The sequence below is a fragment of the Rhinolophus sinicus genome, linkage group LG07 (genome assembly GCF_036562045.2).
Source record: "Rhinolophus sinicus isolate RSC01 linkage group LG07, ASM3656204v1, whole genome shotgun sequence".
NCBI classification, from domain to species: Eukaryota; Metazoa; Chordata; class Mammalia; order Chiroptera; family Rhinolophidae; genus Rhinolophus; species Rhinolophus sinicus.
This window is the reverse complement of record NC_133757.1, coordinates 21,282,638-21,301,169: the sequence shown is the minus strand read 5'-3', so window position 1 is coordinate 21,301,169 and position 18,532 is coordinate 21,282,638. Positions and strand designations below refer to the sequence as shown.

At 50.6% G+C, this 18,532-nt stretch overlaps 1 protein-coding gene across 11 annotated transcripts in view; it reads right to left on the bottom strand.

The window, feature by feature from the left end:
• The window catches only part of SH3PXD2A (SH3 and PX domains 2A), a 229,093-nt gene that overhangs the window by 116,931 nt on the left and 93,630 nt on the right, over positions 1–18,532 (bottom strand). For 10 of the 11 annotated variants that reach the window (XR_012498437.1, XR_012498439.1, XR_012498440.1 and 7 more), the window contains one exon: positions 7,098–7,174. Coding sequence is in view for 6 of the 11 variants with exons in the window: in XM_074339099.1 (XP_074195200.1) it covers positions 7,098–7,174 (77 nt within the window). In the remaining 5 variants the exon portion in view is untranslated. Of the gene's footprint in view, positions 1–7,097; positions 7,175–9,824; positions 9,846–18,532 lie in introns of those variants that run through there. The other variant, XM_074339106.1, reaches the window with a different exon arrangement.

Here is an 18,532-nt window from a genome sequence, read left to right as displayed (position 1 = left end):
GGAGAGAGACAGAGACAGAGAAAGATGAAGAGAAAGACGGAAAGAGACCGAGACAGAGACATGGAGAGAGAGAGACAGAGATGGAGACAGACACAGAGAGACAGCTATACAGAGAGATAAGAGACAGAGAGAGACAAAGAGAGAAGTGGCAACCAGGCACGTGCAGAGCAAGTGCTCCTGGCAGGAGGCAGAGGAACCCATTACCAGGGACCCAGGCTGTGGACAGCGTCGCTGGCAGGGTGACCTCCCTGAAAGGGACAGGGAGGGGATGCAAGGCAGGTTTCCAGCCGGCCCAGAGTTCTAGTACCCTCTTAGCTCAGCACGCTGTCACCCACCCAGGCACAGACCCTGGTGGGGCTACAGTTCACCCAGCACCAGTGGTGAACACAGGGGCTCTTCAAAGCCCGGCATTCTGGGGGCAGAGGACGCGTGGGCTGTGAGGGCTTCAGACAAAGGGGCTTTCTAGTCAAACCACCGCGGCATCTTTATTTAACAGGGAGCCCGAGGGGAGCTGCATTGAGGACTCGTCCTGAATTCAGGCTGACAAGAGGCTCTCAGCTCAGAGCTGTTCCGTCAGAGCCACTGCCAAGCCCAGCTCTGGCCAAAATCGTTTGGCAGGAGAGCCGAGTGCTGAGCAGTCAGTCCCGGAGGCCTGGGCTGGGGACAACTGCCAGAGCCGGGGAACCCCCACACCCAGCCGTTCTCAGAGGAGCAGGTGGGGGCCAATACATGGGTACTTCTTGGGCACCACCTCTGGCTCAGGCCTAAAATTCTGCCATGGGAAATTCCAGATGTATGCCACGAGGAGGTTAAGTCAGGTCCTTGGGGCCAGGCAGGTGTGAGTTTGAGTCCTGGCTCTGCCATTCACAGGCTGTGTGACACTGAATGGGTTATTTGCCCTCTCTGAGCTCAGTACAATGGGTTTGATATGTCACCTACCTGTTGGGAGGTTAAGTGTGGTCAGCACTATGAGAGCCTAGCACAGTACCTGGCACCAAGTAAATACAAGTATTAGCTGTTACACTATTGCCTTCATTGTCCTTAGTCTGTAGATGAAAGCAACGATGCCCACAAGAAAGAACACCAGAAGGGAGTCAGGAGACATCAACTTCTGTTCCAATTCTATGGTTGTTTCTTCTAAGATGAAGTAGACTAGCTCTGGAGTCTTACACTGTAGCACCGGGAACACCCGTTTGAGGAGGTAAAATAAGTTCTGGGGGCACATGTGAAAAGGTGCCTTGCAGATTCCCATCTTGATCTTGAGATCACCATGTTCGCTGGCATAGCAAAGGCTCTGAGAAGTCCTGCAGGAAAGAAACCTGTAGAGCTTTGTGTGGGCCAGCATTTATTAATAACGATGGCATCCTGAGGGACTGACTCATTTAATCAAACTCCAAGAGACGGGTATGACTATGATTCCAAGTTTACAATGAGAAGAAACGAAAGCCCAGAGAAGTTAAGTAATTTCTAAGACCACACAGCTAGTAAGTAGCAAGATTTTGAATCAGGTAATCTAGTCCAGAGCCTATGCTCAGTCTGATCTGCTAACTGTACTGCCTCTAACATGACCCACAAGCTGGTTTTCCAAACAATTCTTAATTGACAGCCCATGGGACACAAATGGGACAAATCAGGCTAGAGACACTCTGAAGTGTTTTCTACCTCTAACAATCGATAGCTCCTGAAGGCCCCAAGGTGGGAGAAGGGTTGGAATGAGCATGCCCTCAGCATCTATGGAGGGGCCACTGCCCCATGGGGCTGCTTAGATGTGTCCTGAGCTGACATCAGTCCCCTTCCAACCTTGCCGTTCTGTGATCCAGGTGGTTAGTGAGCTGGCTGACAGTAGATCTGGAGAAACAGGGTGACGGAGAAATAGGGGCAGAGGGCAGTGAATGTTTAGGCCTGGGAAAGGCGCTAAAGAGCCATCCAGGTTTTGCCATCAGCCAGTACTTCCAGGGCCCGCCTTACCCAGTTCTAACTTGCCCTGAAGTCTCCAGCTCCTGGTAAGACTATTTTCTGGGAGCCAGTGACATGGGCCACCACTTGGCGCCATGCCATCATTCCAGAGGGCAAAGATTTAGATGAAGGAGAAAGGGCGGCTGCATTGTGTGTCTCTGAGACTTCCACCCAGCTGGAAGTCAAACCCAAGCCTGGTCTTTGCAAGTGCAAGTGGCATGGGAGGGGGGCCCAGGCAGGCGGTGCCCAGACCTTCTGCTTTGAAATGACCCCCTTCCACAAAGCCCACTGCTCCCGGTAATGCCTATCCCAAGACAAAAAGCAAGGTTCTGCATTTGACAAAACAACCATAGGCGCTCTTGCTCTTTACTCGGGGTCAAACATTTTCCTCATTTTAGCAGCATCATTTTGGTTTCTAATCAATGGAAATCTCATCGGTAAAAGCCCAGTGACTCTAGGTGGGGTGGGGGCGTGGTGCGGGGCTGGAGTCCTGCCCGTTCAGCTCCCCACTCTTGGCCCCCATCCTCACCTCTGGGGCTACCTCTATCCTGCAGACCGTTCCTCCTTGACCACTTTCTAGGGAGCTGGGGGCTCACGGAACTTCTGTAACTCAGAGTATTTCCAACACAAGAGTTCTCTTTTTGAAAGATGTAAGAAGCAAATCCTTTTGAAATGGAAATAGTGTCTATATCACAGTTACAGTCTAAGCCATTTCACAAGGGATCCTAGAACATCAGGGCCTTGAGGACATGTCACCCCCCTCAGAGGTTTCCTCTGTTTGTGTGTGATCTTTGGATCTTATCATCAAATACTGACTGGACACCCATGTGGGACGAGGCTTCCTGCTTGTTAGTGAAGATGGAAAGATAACAGAGGTGGCCTTCCAGGAGCTCCTGGTCTGGAGAAGATGGACACAGAAATTACCCTCGTCTGGAGGATACATGTGTAGCATGGAGGCACACACAGGGCTTTCTGCGGAGTGGAAGAGCAGGGATAGTCAGCTTTTCCCAGGAAGTCCGGGAGAATTCTGGGAGGGGCACCACGGGAGCTGTATGTGTCCCCAGGCGAGGGGCTGGCACAGGCCAAGGGGCAGAAGCCTAAGGGAGTCTGGCTAGCTGGGAATGGCTGCTCTTCCGGCAGACTAGACTACAGAGCATGGAGGAGAGCGGTGATAGCTGAGGCCTGAGCAGCACTTGGAAGCGCCCCACAGAGGGCCTGGCTGAGCCACTCTGAGGTTCTTATGGGCAATGGGGCTCCTCTGAGAGCCTTTAAGGAGACAGGGACACAATCAGCTTTATCCCAGGCTGGAAACTACTTTCCCTAGGTCTGTCTGGACTGGAGCAGATGGAGAGAGTCTGTCAACTGGATTCCCCCAGAGGAGCAGACCACTGGGGAGGCATGGACCGGTCAGTCTTGGCTCTCTGCCTCAGTCTCCCTCATCAGTCTTGGCCAGGCCCGCCCTCAGAATGAGGACCGCAAGCACAAAGTGACTCTGCAGTCAAGGACAGAGCATGCAGGGAGCCTTGGTGCTTCTTGAAGAAGTCTGTTTTGGTTGCAACACGAACCTTTCTCTTTATTAATGAGAATCAACGATGGGCCATGGGGGAAAATTCCCACAGTGGGAGGGAAAGTACCTGGGACTAAGAACCACCACAAGTAATAAGCTCAGCACTCGAATCTGAGAAGTGGGGACAGAAATGAATGAGCCCACGAGAGCCAGAGGGTCGGGCGGGAGAACCTTACCCCTTCCAGGCCAACTGCCTTGTTGGGCTTGGAGTCCCTTCTCCAGTCTAACTACAGCCAACCCCTCATCCCTCCCACAAAGAAAGCCATTGATCCTGAAAGCACGTCTATCGCTGCAGCAGAATAATAGAAACAAGCTCAGCTTTGGGGGCAGCAAAAAAATTCTAGTCACACCCACCAAGAATTAGAGACTTGTATAAACGTCATCAACGTGGCAAAGGGGGAGTTGATCATTCTCAAACACTCTCACCCCCCCACTCCCCCACCCCCAGGATATTTATATTATCCCCTAGACAAATACTGCCAACATGTATTTCACAGGCAGGAACAGGGTAAATGGAGTCACTTACAAAATTGTTAGTCTGAGCCCCTAAAGTATAGCTCACGCTTGTTAGTGAGATGAAAGTTTTCAACTTGTTGAGGCCACGGAACCATTAAATATTAACCGCATAACCATGTTGCCCATTAAATTAATTTATGGAGTTAAAGAAATGCCTTTGGAACCCCTCTTGATAGACACCCGGCCCTCAAGTGCCACATAAAACAATCACTGGCTGGCGCTTGGTAAATTTTCCGTGACGCTCATCCAATCTGCTCCATATATGTTTAAAATTAACACTGAGATGGGGGCTATGAAACCCCCATTAGGCGGAGGGACTGGCTGGCTGGCGAGGGCAGGGAGCTCGAAGTCTGGGGAGGTCCACTGCACGATCAGACTTTCCACGTCTGAATCCTGGCAGAGGAGCTGGCTGCTCTGTGCACAGAGCCAGTTTCACAACTTTGGGTGCGTTTGAATCCCCAGCAAATCCCGGATTCAGAGCCCATGTCGTCCAGGCAATCCAAGGACGATGTTGGGCAGACAAGCAAAGCTGCATGTGCAGGGTATTGGGAATAAAACCCCCAGAAATTCTAAGCAGCATGTCCAAGGATAAGCCTAGACAAGTGAAGGGCTGGCCACGGAGTGGACTGCACATGGCATTGACCGTGGAATTTGCTGTGGGGAACAGTGACATTAAGGGAAACTTTGGATCCTGAGTGGCCACAGATTGGACTAGTGAAGGGCAGGTCTGTGAAGTGCAACACTGGGTGGCAGTGACCATGGAGTGCTCTTGCCTTACCCCTAATGACCATTCCAAGGTCATTCTAAGGTCTCAGACAATCAGACCACTGATCCCAGCTTTCTAGTTCAAGAGAATTAAAGGTCATTTCTGCACTGCCCCACCCCCCACAATTCTCAGAGTAAATTACGGCCTGTGAGAAGTCTGGCTGCTTGGTGAACCCATGACATTGCTCCCCGTGGCCTGTTGCCTGGCTCTGAGCCGTTCTCAGCTGCGCTAATTAGGTTAGGAGGCCCCTTCTCTTGCAGACCCCACTTAAATGGCTCCCCCAGCCACCAGCCACGCCACTGGGGCCCCAGAGCCCTCTGCATCTCATCCCGATTCAGCAGTCCTGTTCAAAGCCTGATCCCAGGAGATAAGATATTATTGGTTTCCTCCTCTAGATGATCCAGGAGGCGGCATTTTCACAGAGACCCACTGCAGAAGCCTGGCCTCTACCAGCTCAAGGAGGCAAAGAATGATGTGAGCTATTAATCCCAACTGGAAGACACCGCCTCCCACCCTTTGCCCCCTCCTCCATTAGCTTTGCCCATTTGTTTAACTTCTTGGGAAGGGAATAAAGAGAAATAAAAGCGCAGGCTGCAGCCATCAATGTAACTGGAAATGGCAAATGCCCTTTACAGAGAAAAATGAACACAGGCACACCACGTTTTATTGTGCTTCTTCACAGATACTGCATTTTTTACAAATTGAAGGCAAGATCCTTCACCAGCAAAAGGATTACAGCTCACTTTACCGTGGTGGTCTGGAGCTGAACCCGCGGTATCTCTGAAGTCTGCCTGTATTGACATGAAGAAAGGGAGCTTCTGGTTTAAGGGAATTCATCATCAGGGCATTCTTTTAGGTTACGGCAGCAAATGTGGCCAGTGCACTCTGCATAGTCACAAAATGCAGACTTAGGTTACTGGAGAGTAGATGGGAGTATTTGTCTTCCTACCGGCTTGGGAACACCAGTTAATATATGTAGCAACTTGATTCTTATTCAAACTTCTTTATTGTCAAGCATAGTGACTCCGAATTATAAAATATGAGCCCAGAAAGGGACCTTCTAACAACTCTGTGTAGGGGCGGGGCACTTCAGAAGTGACAGACACTGTGATCTACATTCTCTTCCTCAATCCCTTTCATGAACTCTGTGAAATAGTTATTTTTACATATGAGGAAACTGGGGTTCAGAGAGGTAAAGCAACTTCCCCAAAGTCACAGAGCTGGTAGGTGGGGCACGGGGATCCGACTCCAGCTCTTCTACTCTAATACCAACACTCACAACAAAACATTATCCCTCTTGCCAATCCTAAAGATTCTCGAGTCAGCCTCCACAGTAGGTTTCATTTAACTAAGAAATTCCATCTCCATTAAAGCCAGTGGTCCCCAGTGGTAACATTAAATTATTTCTGACTTGTAATAATAATAACAAAAAGGTAGCATCTCCTGAATGCTTCCTCTGTACCAGACACTACATGCTGTTGCCTTATGTCTGTCAGTTCATTTCATCCTCGTGACTACTTTCTGTGGAGGTACTAGTCTCCCCCTAAGGTACAGATGTGGAAACTGAGGCTCTGGGAAGTGAAACAACTTGCCCAGTTTCATGAAACTGGTGAGAGGTTCAAACCATCCAAAGCCCACGTGCCAAGGCCTCTCATTCTCACTGCAGGGGTCCCAGGCGCTAATCCAAGTAGAAAGAAAAATGGGCTCTGTTTCATGACAGCGCTGTCGTGGTCCCATCTGCTCTTCGGCCTTGGCTGTTTTAATGCCTGTGGGTACACGCGCTTTGTGCACATAGGTGTGTGAGCACATTTATAAAGATGTGTACATGAACATCTGTAACTACCAAGACTTCTGTGAATAAACAAGTATGCATTTTGAGTGCTCCTGAACTCAGAACCAATTCCAACAACATCCCAAAAAGAATTCAAATCAACATTTCTCCTGGGTCCAGCAAATGCCACATATAGAATCCCTTCAGTAGGAAGCCCCTTAACTGAGTTTCCAAGCCAATGGAAGTGATTTAAAATAGCGTTTTGTAAACATGGAAATGTCCCGAAAGGAGTAGAGGCTCAGCTGTGAGCCCAAAGCTCTCATGTCCCAGAGGGTGGCTAGTCAGGGGGTGGCCCCTCTCAGAGGGACACCTATCCCCATCCCCTCTGGCCAGGCAACACCAGGCCTCAGGATGCATCTGCTAAACCACAGCAGAGGGTTTCGTATAGACAGCCTTCCTTCACAGAAGGACAGACTCCAGTAGATGGAGCGGCCCCTCCCACACCCCAGACACAGCCTTACCCGGCAGTATTCATCGATGGGCTTCAGCCTCCTCACAGCTACATCCCGGATGTGGCTTCTCCGGAAGAGGATTTTGCCTGGAAGAGAGATGCTTGTGAGCTGGGTGATTCCAGCTAAAGGTGCCATAGGGATCTGGGATCCCAAACCTCTCGGTCCTCTCCCTTGGCTTCTCAGCATCTCAGCTGGCCACCAAGCGCTACCACCTCTGCCCATTGTCAAGGAAACGAGAGAGGAGCAGTCACCTCTTTCAGGGGGCAGGAGGTGCCTAAAGCTCAGGGCCCAGGACCTCTCTGGCAGCTTTGGAGCCCCAGAAGCTGCCATCTTGTCCAGGTCACCTTGTGTGGGTCTAATGGCAAGATCAATGCCCACACGTGAGATGGCTCCCAAGTGACCTCACAAATAAATACAAATGATGGCCCAACCCACACACTGTGTTTTGTTTTCAGGCCCATCCCTCCTTGAGAAATCAGCATTCATTCCTGCCAACGAGGCAGCAATTCCTATTCTTCGTTTAGGTGGGTGGCTATTTACAGGGCAGGCACAGGCCAATGCCCAGGAAGCCTGGCTGTTCCAGCCTGACTGTTCACCATCCTCTCTCTGCACGCAGCCTCCAGCCGTCTGGGCCACTGCACTGCTTGGCTGGTATACCCCTCTACAGGTATGGGCAAGGCTTACAGGAAATACCAGCCCCTCAAACCTTCTCAGCAGTCTCCTCGGAGCTAGCCGAATTCAATTACAACAAAACAATCAATGCTTAGTCCTTTTACAGTTGGTTAAATTTAGAATCTGAACTCCTTGGTCTGATATTCAAAGTCTAACACAGCTGACATTTCTGTGCCCAGGGGCCGTCAACGTCTAGGGCCAAAGCCCTTTGCAGAGGCCTTCCTTGATTGGTCAAGCTGGGAGTCATCTCCACCATTCCAGAACATCCACACACTTTGTTCACTCCTAAGGCTTTTGCCACATTCTGCTGTGTATTACAGCTATTTGTGAGTCCCCGTCAACCAGGGGCCTGTCTGACTCATCTTAAGGCCCACAGAGCCTGGTACATTGCAAACTGCTCACCTCACAGCTATAACAGGCATCTATTGTCCGAGGGCACCTGACTTTCCCCTGGAGAGCCTCCCTCTTCCATTCCTATGCTCGTGGTTCAGATGAAGCTAACCACACCCCCTGGCAACAAGGGTAGGCATGGGACCCCACCTAGAACACCAGAGTTCCAGTAATTGGCACACAGATGGGCAGGGAACCGGGTCTGGAACAGTGAGGACCAGCTCTGAGACTTCTGCTGGTGCCCTTTCTCCCATAGCAACTGGCAGGATGAAAGCATTGAGCTTCTAGTGGCCATCTTTATTCCTGCCTGACAAGGAAACTGACGGAGAGAAAGGATCTGTGCCTGCCACGAGGTAGGTGTTCAATACATATTTCTTGAATGATTGTAAAGCAGAGCCAAGAGATGGTGAAGGGCAGATTCCTTTGACATCATTTGAGCACCTAGATACAGCTGTTCCTGAACCCAGAGTCTACCTGGTACTTTCCTTGTATAAAACAAAAAAATTATTTTTTACTTAAACTAGATGGAGATGGATTTTTCACCTTGCATTAAAGAAGTCCTAATTGAGATGATTGCCATTGCATATGGACATATTTGTAGACTGCGTGTTTTAATGCACTTAAGCTTCCTCTGTCGAGGTCCAAATGAAGTACTAAGAAAGGCATTGCCTTGGTTTAAGTTGTTGCCCCAAGAGCAGACCCAGAGACAAGGAGTCCACCACGAGTCGTTTACTGGGAAAGTGATTCTGGGACATCCCAGCGGTGGCATACAGAAGAACATCAGGAAAGGGAAGAAGTATTACAGAGCCAGTTAATCACGGTGGGCCTCCAGAGTGCAGTTCTGTTGGGGAACTCGGGGGGATAATGCAGACCACACCACAGAGGTATCACACCTCCGAGGGCAAGGAGGCTCGTGGGGATTCACCCACCAACCCCACTTGTCGTTGAGCTTCTGAGAGCATTAACTCTCCGGCACCTCTGGCTGAGTGTGCCCCTCTGTGGCTAGAACAAAGCCCCCAGTTGTTCCCTGTGGCAGGTAGAGGTGAATGGTAAGGGGACCTGGGGGGCTCTGACAGCAGCTGCAACAGCCATCCCTGATTTCCCTGTCACCACAGGTACTGGTCACCAGCCCTGTTCCAGGGGAACACCTAACTCATCATGTCCTGTGTGACTTGTTTCCCATTCACGTCTCTCATCTCTCCACACATGGTGTGAACGGAAGATCATGGTCTGCAGCTCCTTCCTCTTGGCGCCACAAGCTCCACTCAGCACAAGGCTTTGCATACAGCAGACGCTCAACAGGTACTTGCTGGTCCATTCACTTTCCTCTCCCAGACTCTCCCTCAAGCTCTCCTTCCTCCCTTTCTCTCTGCAGCCAGGCAGAGGGGCCACCTCCCCGTCAGAGGGATGACACACTGCAGACTGGACAATGACATCAAGACGAATCGGCTCCACCACGTGCTCCTTTTGAAAGGAGATAAAACGTGATTGATCAAGACACTGCAGGCGGCCGCTTTTCCTTGGGGGAAGATGTCACAGATTTGGTATTCCTGGCCTCTGCCTCCTGCCCTTTTTTGGTTGCCTGTCGCTTTATTGCCTGCATGTTGCAGTAGCATATGTGTGCAGCCATGGGGACGGTGTGTAAACACAAACACATGGAATGAGGATACCTACTCTCAGGAATGACAAAATGACAGGCAATCCTGATGCTGGGTTTCTGAGCCTTTGACCTAAGCCAGTCACCCGGCAGGAGCTGGAGGCCATCAGGCCCAGTGGCACCAGCAGTCAAGCAGTATCTCACAGGAACTTGAAGGACTCATCTAAGAAGTAGAGGAAACCAAAGAAGAGACCACTGGAGGGTCCAGGGCCCACAGAGCTAGCACTGCCATGCGTTCTTTTTGAAATGAAACAAAAATGCGACTTATTCATTCTCCAAAAATTGTACTCCTGCCCTTTTGCATCCTGTGGGAGGACAAAAAGGAGGGAGATGGGGAGACAAACTAGGTCCCCCTCCCAGGCCCATCTCAAGGCTGACCCAACCTCTGACTGAGTTTGGTATGTCGAGATATATAGGTAGAGATAGAAATAGATCAGATAGGACCTGATCCATTTGCACAGACGGAACTAGCAAAAAACAAAAGTTAAAGAACAATGAAGGCCTCTAGAAGGTTCAGAGGTTCGGAGAAGGAAGGGATGGGGGTGAGGTGGAGAAATAGGTGGGAGGGCTTTTCACCCAAGCTGGCACGGGACCCCCACCTTGTCCCTTGAGCCCCCCTCTGCAAGGTCCAGCCCCTTCCATCCCCTCCACAAGGCCTGTGGGTCTGTTGCTCTGGTGCAGTCAGAGGAGAATTTCTGTACAAGCTATTTCCCAGTTGATTTTTTGGAATCCCAACAGGGCTTCTCTCTTTCCCGCTGAAATCCTGACAGGAGCAACGTTTTCTTTTCTTGGGGCTTTGGCACAGGCACCAGGGGTTGGAGGGGGGAGAGGGAGGGAAGATCTGGAAGGGATTCTACAGCCTTGACTTCTCTGTTAGGAATCCAAACCGCATTCTGAAAGCCAAACCAGTGACCATATTAAAAGGGAGAGAGACAAAAAGAAGGAGGAAAATCCCCATTAAGGAAGCCGAGACCACAGGGCATTAAAGGCCGCTTGTAAATGTAATTCAGCCCGTTTATGGCGAGGCCAGGCTCCTGCCAGTCTTCAAAGCCATGCAGATGCTGCTCCAGAAAAATGATAAGCATCATAGGGAAGATTACACACAGGGCACGAAACAGACCTCAGGACTTATCTCATTCCTGAGAGCAGAGAAGAAAGCTGCCGAGCATGTAAATAGAGGTTCTTCTTCCTGTCACTTTGGGTTGGGCTTAGAAGGTGGGATTCAGTAGAAGGAGCTGGGGCCTTGGCCGGCCAGAGTCCTGGGCTCAAATCCTGCCTGGGCCATGGGCTGGCTGTGTGACCGGTCCCTCCTCCCCTGGGGCCTCTGCATTCTCATCAGAAAACCAAAGGGCTGGGGCTCCTCCAGAGGTCCTAAGATTTATTCAGTGGGGGTGATGGAATTGAGAGAAGCAGAGGAGTGAGACCAGTGGTTACAGTGGGTAAGCGCTGACTCCATGCCCGGCACAGGCTGAGAGCTCTTCATTGGGTTCTCTCCTTAATCCTCATGACTTTGAAGAAAGTACTTTTATTATCCCCACTTTGCCCAGGAGGAGATGGTGGCTCAGAAAGGTTGAAGGACTTGTCCAAAGTCACACAGCTATTAAGTGGCTGAGTTGGCATTTCAACCTGGGGTTTTGGAGCTCGGATAGTGAAGGAAGAAGGAAGGCAATGAATCCAGAGTTCTCTGGGCTCAGATCTCACTTTGAGAGCCATGGTGAGGACTTAGGATTTCACTGTGTGTGTGTGACAGGGCATTACTGACATCCCCTCCATGGCAGGAGCTGTGCTGGTCTGGAGAACAGTCGTGTGAGGGGCTGACTGAGAATTAAGCAAGTAATAACGACGGAGGGTGCAATATGCCATAGCGCATGGTGTACACGCAGGTCTCTGCCTATCAGATACAAGTGAATGAATGACTGATTGAGTGAATGGATGAGCATGAATAGATGAACGAGAGTGAAAGAATTAACAGATCAACAAAGCAGCGAACGAGAGGGGATCTAGTGTCTAGTGGACTAGGGTGAGAAAGAGTTCCCGAAAGAGCAAACCTGTCCTTTAAAGGACCCTTCCTCCGGCCCCTTTCTGCAATCTCTCCTCCTCCACCTGCCCCCCCCCCGCCCCCCGCCCCGGGATCAGGGGGATGCTCACCCTCACAGCGGGTGGGCATCACCTGGGGAAGGTCGATCTTTGCTCCACCCCAAATCTGGCCTGACCTCAGCACAAGTGTCCACTCTGGGACAGGACACACATGTGGGGCACTGACTCGGGAAGCTTCACAAGCTTGTGTGGCAGGTATTTCTCCCTCCCTCCCAGGATACCAGACATTTCATGAGGCATCTTAGTGGCATCTGATGGGTCTTAGAGCAGTTAAACCCCTAAGCCCACCACAGCCTCCCGGGTCCTCCTTATGAAATGTGGTACCCATGGGTTTCCTTGAGCAGAAGTCAGGGGAACAAGGACCCAGGAAGAACAGAAACACCAGACACAGCACCACTAGCCAGGGAACCCCCTACCCAAGAGGGGTCTGTAGAAACCTCCATGAACTAGGTACTTGTTCTTACAAACGGGGAAACACCCACTGTACAGGGGTGATAAGAGGGCACTGACTACAGGGGTAATGGGACAGGGCTGGCCTCAGGGCCTCTTCTGGTCTGTCCTGGCTGACCTATTCTTGGCAGCCTCTCCTCTCCAAGATTCACAGTGTCCATGAATGAATGTACACATCCTTGCATAACTCCCTCTTCCTTGCTTTTTCTGCCATGTGGCATGCCATCCATCCATCCATCCATCCATCCATCCATCCATCCATCCATCCATGCCTGTCTTGATGGAGGGCTTGCTTCATGTGCCGGGACCACGGCAGCAAAAGAGACAATTGAGGGCCCTGTTCTCAAGGTGTTTTACTTTCTAAGTGGGGAAGGGTGTGCGTGGAAGGGATACAGTATACAATCTCATATCTAGTAAGTAGTTTGGTTGCACATATATGTTTCCCCCACTTACATAAAGAGAATAAAATCGGGTAATGGGAAGGGGCATGCCTGGGGAGTGGGAGAATTCAGGTAGTGGTCAGAGAAGTCTCTGAGATCAGTGGAGACGCTGCGAAAGAGAAGGAACCCATCATGCAAGGCTCTGGAGCAGAGGCCACTTTTGGGGGAGACTCCATTCAACTGACCACAGGGGGTTATGGGAGAGTCCACAACAGGACTGGCAGACACCTGATGGGGTCTTGTATTCCTAACTGGGTTGCCATCCCCGAGGGCAGGGACGACTTCCTGTACTCCTTTCCTCTCTGGCAAGGAGCTGGGTATAATGAATGTGCGTGCTGCCTGCACCCTCGGGACAGGGGAGTGTGGCGAGAGTGGGTCGGGGGTCTCTGGACCCTGAGAGGGGAGAGGCAAGCTGTGAGATCTGAGAGCTGAGTGAACGTGGGGATGCAGGGGGTGGGGGTGGGGGTCCTCTCTGGCTCTGCTGGCTGATGTGGCTCCCAGGAGAGAAGAGACAAATTTCCCGGAAAAGTTGGAGGAAAGATGTGAGAGTTACTAGAGAAACATCCCCCTGAAGAGACAGGTATGCTCATAGGGTATGCTGTGGTCTGAATGCTTGTGTCCCCTCAAAATTCATATGTTGAAATCCTAATGCCCAGTGTGATGGTACTTGGAGGTGGGGCTTTTGGGAGGTGATTAAGTCATAAGGGTGGAGTCCTCAAGAATGGGATTAGTGCTCTTTAAAAAGAGGTACCACGGAGCTCCCTAGCTCCTCCCTCATGTGAGGACCCAGCAAGAAGTCTGCATCCCGGAAGACGGCCCGCACCTGACCCTGCTGGCACCATGATTTCAGATTTCCAGCCTCCAGAACTATGTGAAATAAATTCCTGTTCTTTATAAGCTCCTCAGTCTGTGGTGTTGCTACAGCAGCCTAAACAGAATAAGACAGGGTGACAAGACACAGGCAATGCCCGTGGGGAAGAAAAGGAATAATCAGTCTTCTTCAACCTTCTGCTCCCACAATGCTCTCTCAAGACCTCTGACCTGCCGCAGTGTGGGGACAGCAGGCCACCTGCTCACCTGCTTTCAGCCCCTGATGTAGCTGAGATGACACTCCCTCCCCCCTAACTGCACTTCTCCCCCAGCCTTGGGCCTGGCTCAGATTACACTCTGCCACCCAATCTTCTCACCTGCATCGCCTGGCTTTGCTTATCCATTACTCAGACCAGTAGAGACAAGGGGCAGTTTGGCTGGGGTGAGGCTGGAGTAGTGGGCACACAGGTACTGGAGGGACATGGTCCCGATGGGGAAGGTCCGTGGCCCAGGGGGTCCTGATTCCATGCCCTGAGTTTTGGTTCCTACGAACCTCTCTCTTTCAGATTCATGCCAAAACCCCACCTCTGGTTGAGAGTCTAGCATGGTAGGCATCTGTGGGTTTTGCCTGTCAGCATTTTTATTACCGTGCCCTCCTTCATTCTCAGTCTGTGTGATGTCAGTGGGGCTCATTTCACGCAAACTCCTGGGGTTGCCAATCAATCCAGTGCAGTTATGAGCATATGACTCAAATTGGTCCAATAAGAATCAGCCTGGGACTTTTGCTGGAACTATTAGAAAGAGAAGTGCTCTCTTTCAGCAGGAGTTGCTAACTCACAAACTGTAAGCCGCACGTTGCCAGGGAGCATCTCTGCATATCTTTGGGGAAAGCCTGTGTGTGAATGAAGTCAACAGAGAAGAAAGCAGAGCTGAGAGCTAGAAAGACACCTGATTTAGTCACCTAGATCCAGCCATGCCTGAAATTATCACCCTGAAATTTTCAGTTATGTGAACCAATAAATTCCCCCCCACCCCCACTTAAAAAACCACATGGAGATGGGTGTAGTCCTTGTCACCGGGAAGCTCCTGACTAGTACATCTGGCTCTGCCACTGACGTCGTGTGACATGAGACGAGTTACAACCTATTTAAACCTCAGTTTCTTCAAACTGCAACATGGGTGTGATAACGCCTAACTCAAAGGATTATTGCGAGGAGTCAATGCACTAGTGTATAAAAACATCTAACACAGAGTCCAGCCTATAATACATTTTGAACCAATGGGATCTCTTATGAGCTGACAATTAGGTCCAACCTGGCCCTGCCCATCTCCTCACTGGCCACATGGAATCCAAGCACTACAGTGTTTCCTAGGCAGGCAGGCATCCATCTACGTGGCTTCCCCGCCCAAGACCAAATACTAACTCCCCTCAGCCTGCAACTTTTCCTGATTCAGACCCCCAACCCCAAACACAGGGAGTGTCCCACATGGCTCGAGTTTCTCCCCTGAGGTCTGCTCCTCTGTTGGCCCAATTCTAAGAGCTGAGAACATAACACAGTGGAGACACAGTGATTCCTCACTCCATTCGCCCAGCCTTAGGCACTCTAGGATGACTCACACAGGTAAGTCTCCCCATTTGGCTCCCTCCGCCCCTTTTCCAAACACTTAGGGAAAGAGACTTGCAAAAATTCACTGGGGTTTTGCCACAGATCAAAACCTTAATCCTCTTGTAGGCACAGCATGCATACAATAACAATTAGCATATATCTAGGAAGGGAAAATGGTCTTCCAAATTCTGGTTTGGAGTTTTCCACACCTGGCGCAGAGCCAGGCTTACAGGAGCAAAATCCTTCATTCCCCCATCGTCCGTGGGGCCGGTGGGATTTATGGGCGTCTGCTAGAGATAAAACACCTAGTTCTGGCACACTAGAGGTTTAATATATCTTTACTGAACCAAATGGAATTGAAGGCTTTTTGAGCAGCTTTATAGAGCCACGGGACCATAACAATTTCTTTTTAAAAAAAAAGTCTTTGTGCGTATAAAGTATAAATATACAAGTGGGAAAGTACACATGCATTTGTATAACTTCATGAATTTTCACAAACTGAACCTATCTATGTAACCAGCACCCAGGCCAAGAAACGGAGTGCTGCCTGTACCCCAGAAGACCTTCACGGCACCGGAACAGCTTGTAGGTGGGGTTTGTCAGCTCTTCTGAACCGGTATGGCTATCAGAACTCTAGACAGACTGGGTGACATCTATTGCAGACAAGGGGCACTAACACATTTATTGAGTTTAGTAATATTTACTCTTACTTTCTCTAGATTTATTTAAAAATACATGCTTTATGATTTGATTCAAGTTGCAGCAAATTTAAGTGCATAGTGAATCTGGATCCCTGAAATGAGGTCCCTTTTAATTGTGAAATGTGAGTACACTTTTTGATTTATTAATAGTTGTATACAAGGCGTAAATGCTGACCTGTAGGGTTAGCTTTAGGAAGAACAGTGTGAACAGAAACAAAACTCCTGAGTCTGCCAACTCATTCTCCTTTGCTCTGGAGAATGTCCAGGGTTGGTCTTTAGCCCCGACACAGACTAGAGAAATTTCATTAGTTGTAAGATCTACTTTGAATTACAGGCTGCCAGGTAAGAGCAGGCCAGGTCTTACAAATCGCCTATAAGGTAGTCAGTGATTCCCAGTAGATGTCAAATCAGAGAGCGACATTGGCCACAATGACACTGTGCATTGGCGGGCACGTGAGCTGGCTCAGCCGGGCTCTGGGGGGCAGACAGAGCACTGGAGTTGACTTCTGGGGTGGCCCTTAGCCGCATGGAGAAGAGAGGCTTTGTGATCAAATATAACAGTTCTTAAAGTGGCCAAGCTGGGGACAAATGCCACTTGAGTTCCTTAGGGCATAGGTTATGGTCTCCTTAGGGCACAGGGGTTCCTTAGGGCACAGGTTATGGTCTCATTCAGAGCCAGGTTTGGACAGTGCTGAGCATACCCTGGAAGGTACTTGGTAAACCCTGGGTGATATATGCACTAATGAGACCGTTGCAAAAGCTAAGGGCACTGGCCTTCACGGCCATAGCCTCATGGGTCAGATTTCACCTTCAGGCTGTGCTTTGCTATTCTTAATCCAGTGGGAAAGTTCAGAAAAAAACACACCAAAATCTAGGACGGTTCAGCTGCTGGCAGTGGGATCAAAGTATGTGGGCTGCCAAAGTGAGAGGCTCCAGCCTTTAGAACCCTGTGGCCTGGGTACATGACCCTTCCCGAGCATCTAATGTACCAACGGGATTCTAGGGCTCAGATATGGATTAGAAACAGCGCACGGGACAAGCACAGCACACTGCTGGGCACACAGGAGGGGTTGGCACAAGATGCCTGCTGTTAGGGGGAAAGGTGGGGCCAAGTCGCTTGATGTATGGCCAACAGCCCATATGAGCTGCAGGGTGACTTTTTGTCCCTATCCTCCCCACCCCCATTCCTAGTCCATGTTCTATCCAGCAGCCAGAATCATATTCTTCAAATGAAACCTTTTCTTTAACCTTCCAGTGACTTCCCAGTGCACCAAGAATAAAACCTAAACTGCTTTCCCTGGCCTGCAAGGCCATGCAGGATCTGGCTCACGTCTCCCTCTCTCTGATCTCATCTCATCACGCCAGCCATGGGCTTCAATTAGTGCCACAAACACAGCCAGTTCTTTCCCACCTCGGGGCCTGTGTACACACTGTCCTCTCTCCTAGGACACGGTTCCCACTGCCCTTTGCATGGCTAATGCCTTCCATCCTGCAGCTCACCTCGTGGGGAGGCTTGGGAGGGCCTCTCCGAGTAAGGGAGGCCTCTCCCCACTCTCTCCCAGGCCTTCCTTGTTTCCCTGCTAGAACTCACCATGATTTGGGATGATCTTGCCTCTTCCAATGAGATCTTGTACCTCATATATCTTGTTTACTATTGTATCCTCAGTCCCCAGCACAAGGATGGATCCATGTGGCCTTGTGTTGACATTTGCTGAATGGATAGATAAGTGTGAGTGTGTGTATGTCGACACACGCTCACTCTAGACTGTCTCCCTCATTTATACACACACACCCCCTCTGAGGGAACTAGCACTGTAGCTCACTCCACACATGCTGGGCTGCTGGCTCAGAGTGGGGCTGTGGCAGAGACGGACTCGCCCTCCAGGACCCAGACAGAACGGGGCCGGAGAGTGTGGTTAACTCAGAGCCGGCATCAGGGCCAGGCTGTCCCCACTCCGTGTGGGTGTGGGGATGGCGGGTGTGGTGGGCAGTGGCTCAGCACCCTCCCTGTGGGAGGCCGGGAATAAAGGGCCCCATTCAGCCAGTGCAGCCTCAGCTCCTTTCCTGCCTGGGGAGGCTGCCCTCAGGAAAGGGGACTGTGGGACGCTGGGCAGAGCTTCCAGGCAGCCTCTCCCTGTGGCATGGCTCACAGTGGGGGGCGGGGGCAGGGGTACAGGTAGGAATGAGCCAGGCAAAGGGAAGTGGAAAGCATGTTCCAGGCAGAGGGAAGAGCCTGAGCAAATGTCCAGAGATAAAGAGATGAGACACATCTGATAAGCTGAAATACGGTCAGTGTGGCTGGAGAGTGAGTGTGAATAAGTGTGAGTGAGTGTGTGTATGTGTGTGTGTGTGTGGGGGGTGTTGAGAGGTTGCAGGGTGTGGCTATGAATGGTACCAGAAGAGACTGAGGGGTAATGGGCAATCAGTAACATGGGTCTCACAGAGCAAAGCAGAGCCATTAAAGTTGTGTATTTCAGAAATACACACCTGAGTTCCTGAACTGACAAGGCTGAGGACCACAATTTTAACCTGAGGGGACACAGCATCTTCAGACCCTTTTGATACCCTTCTTCCTCAAGGGTCAGGAGAAGGGGGTGGGGGGTGCAGACCAGCCTTCAGA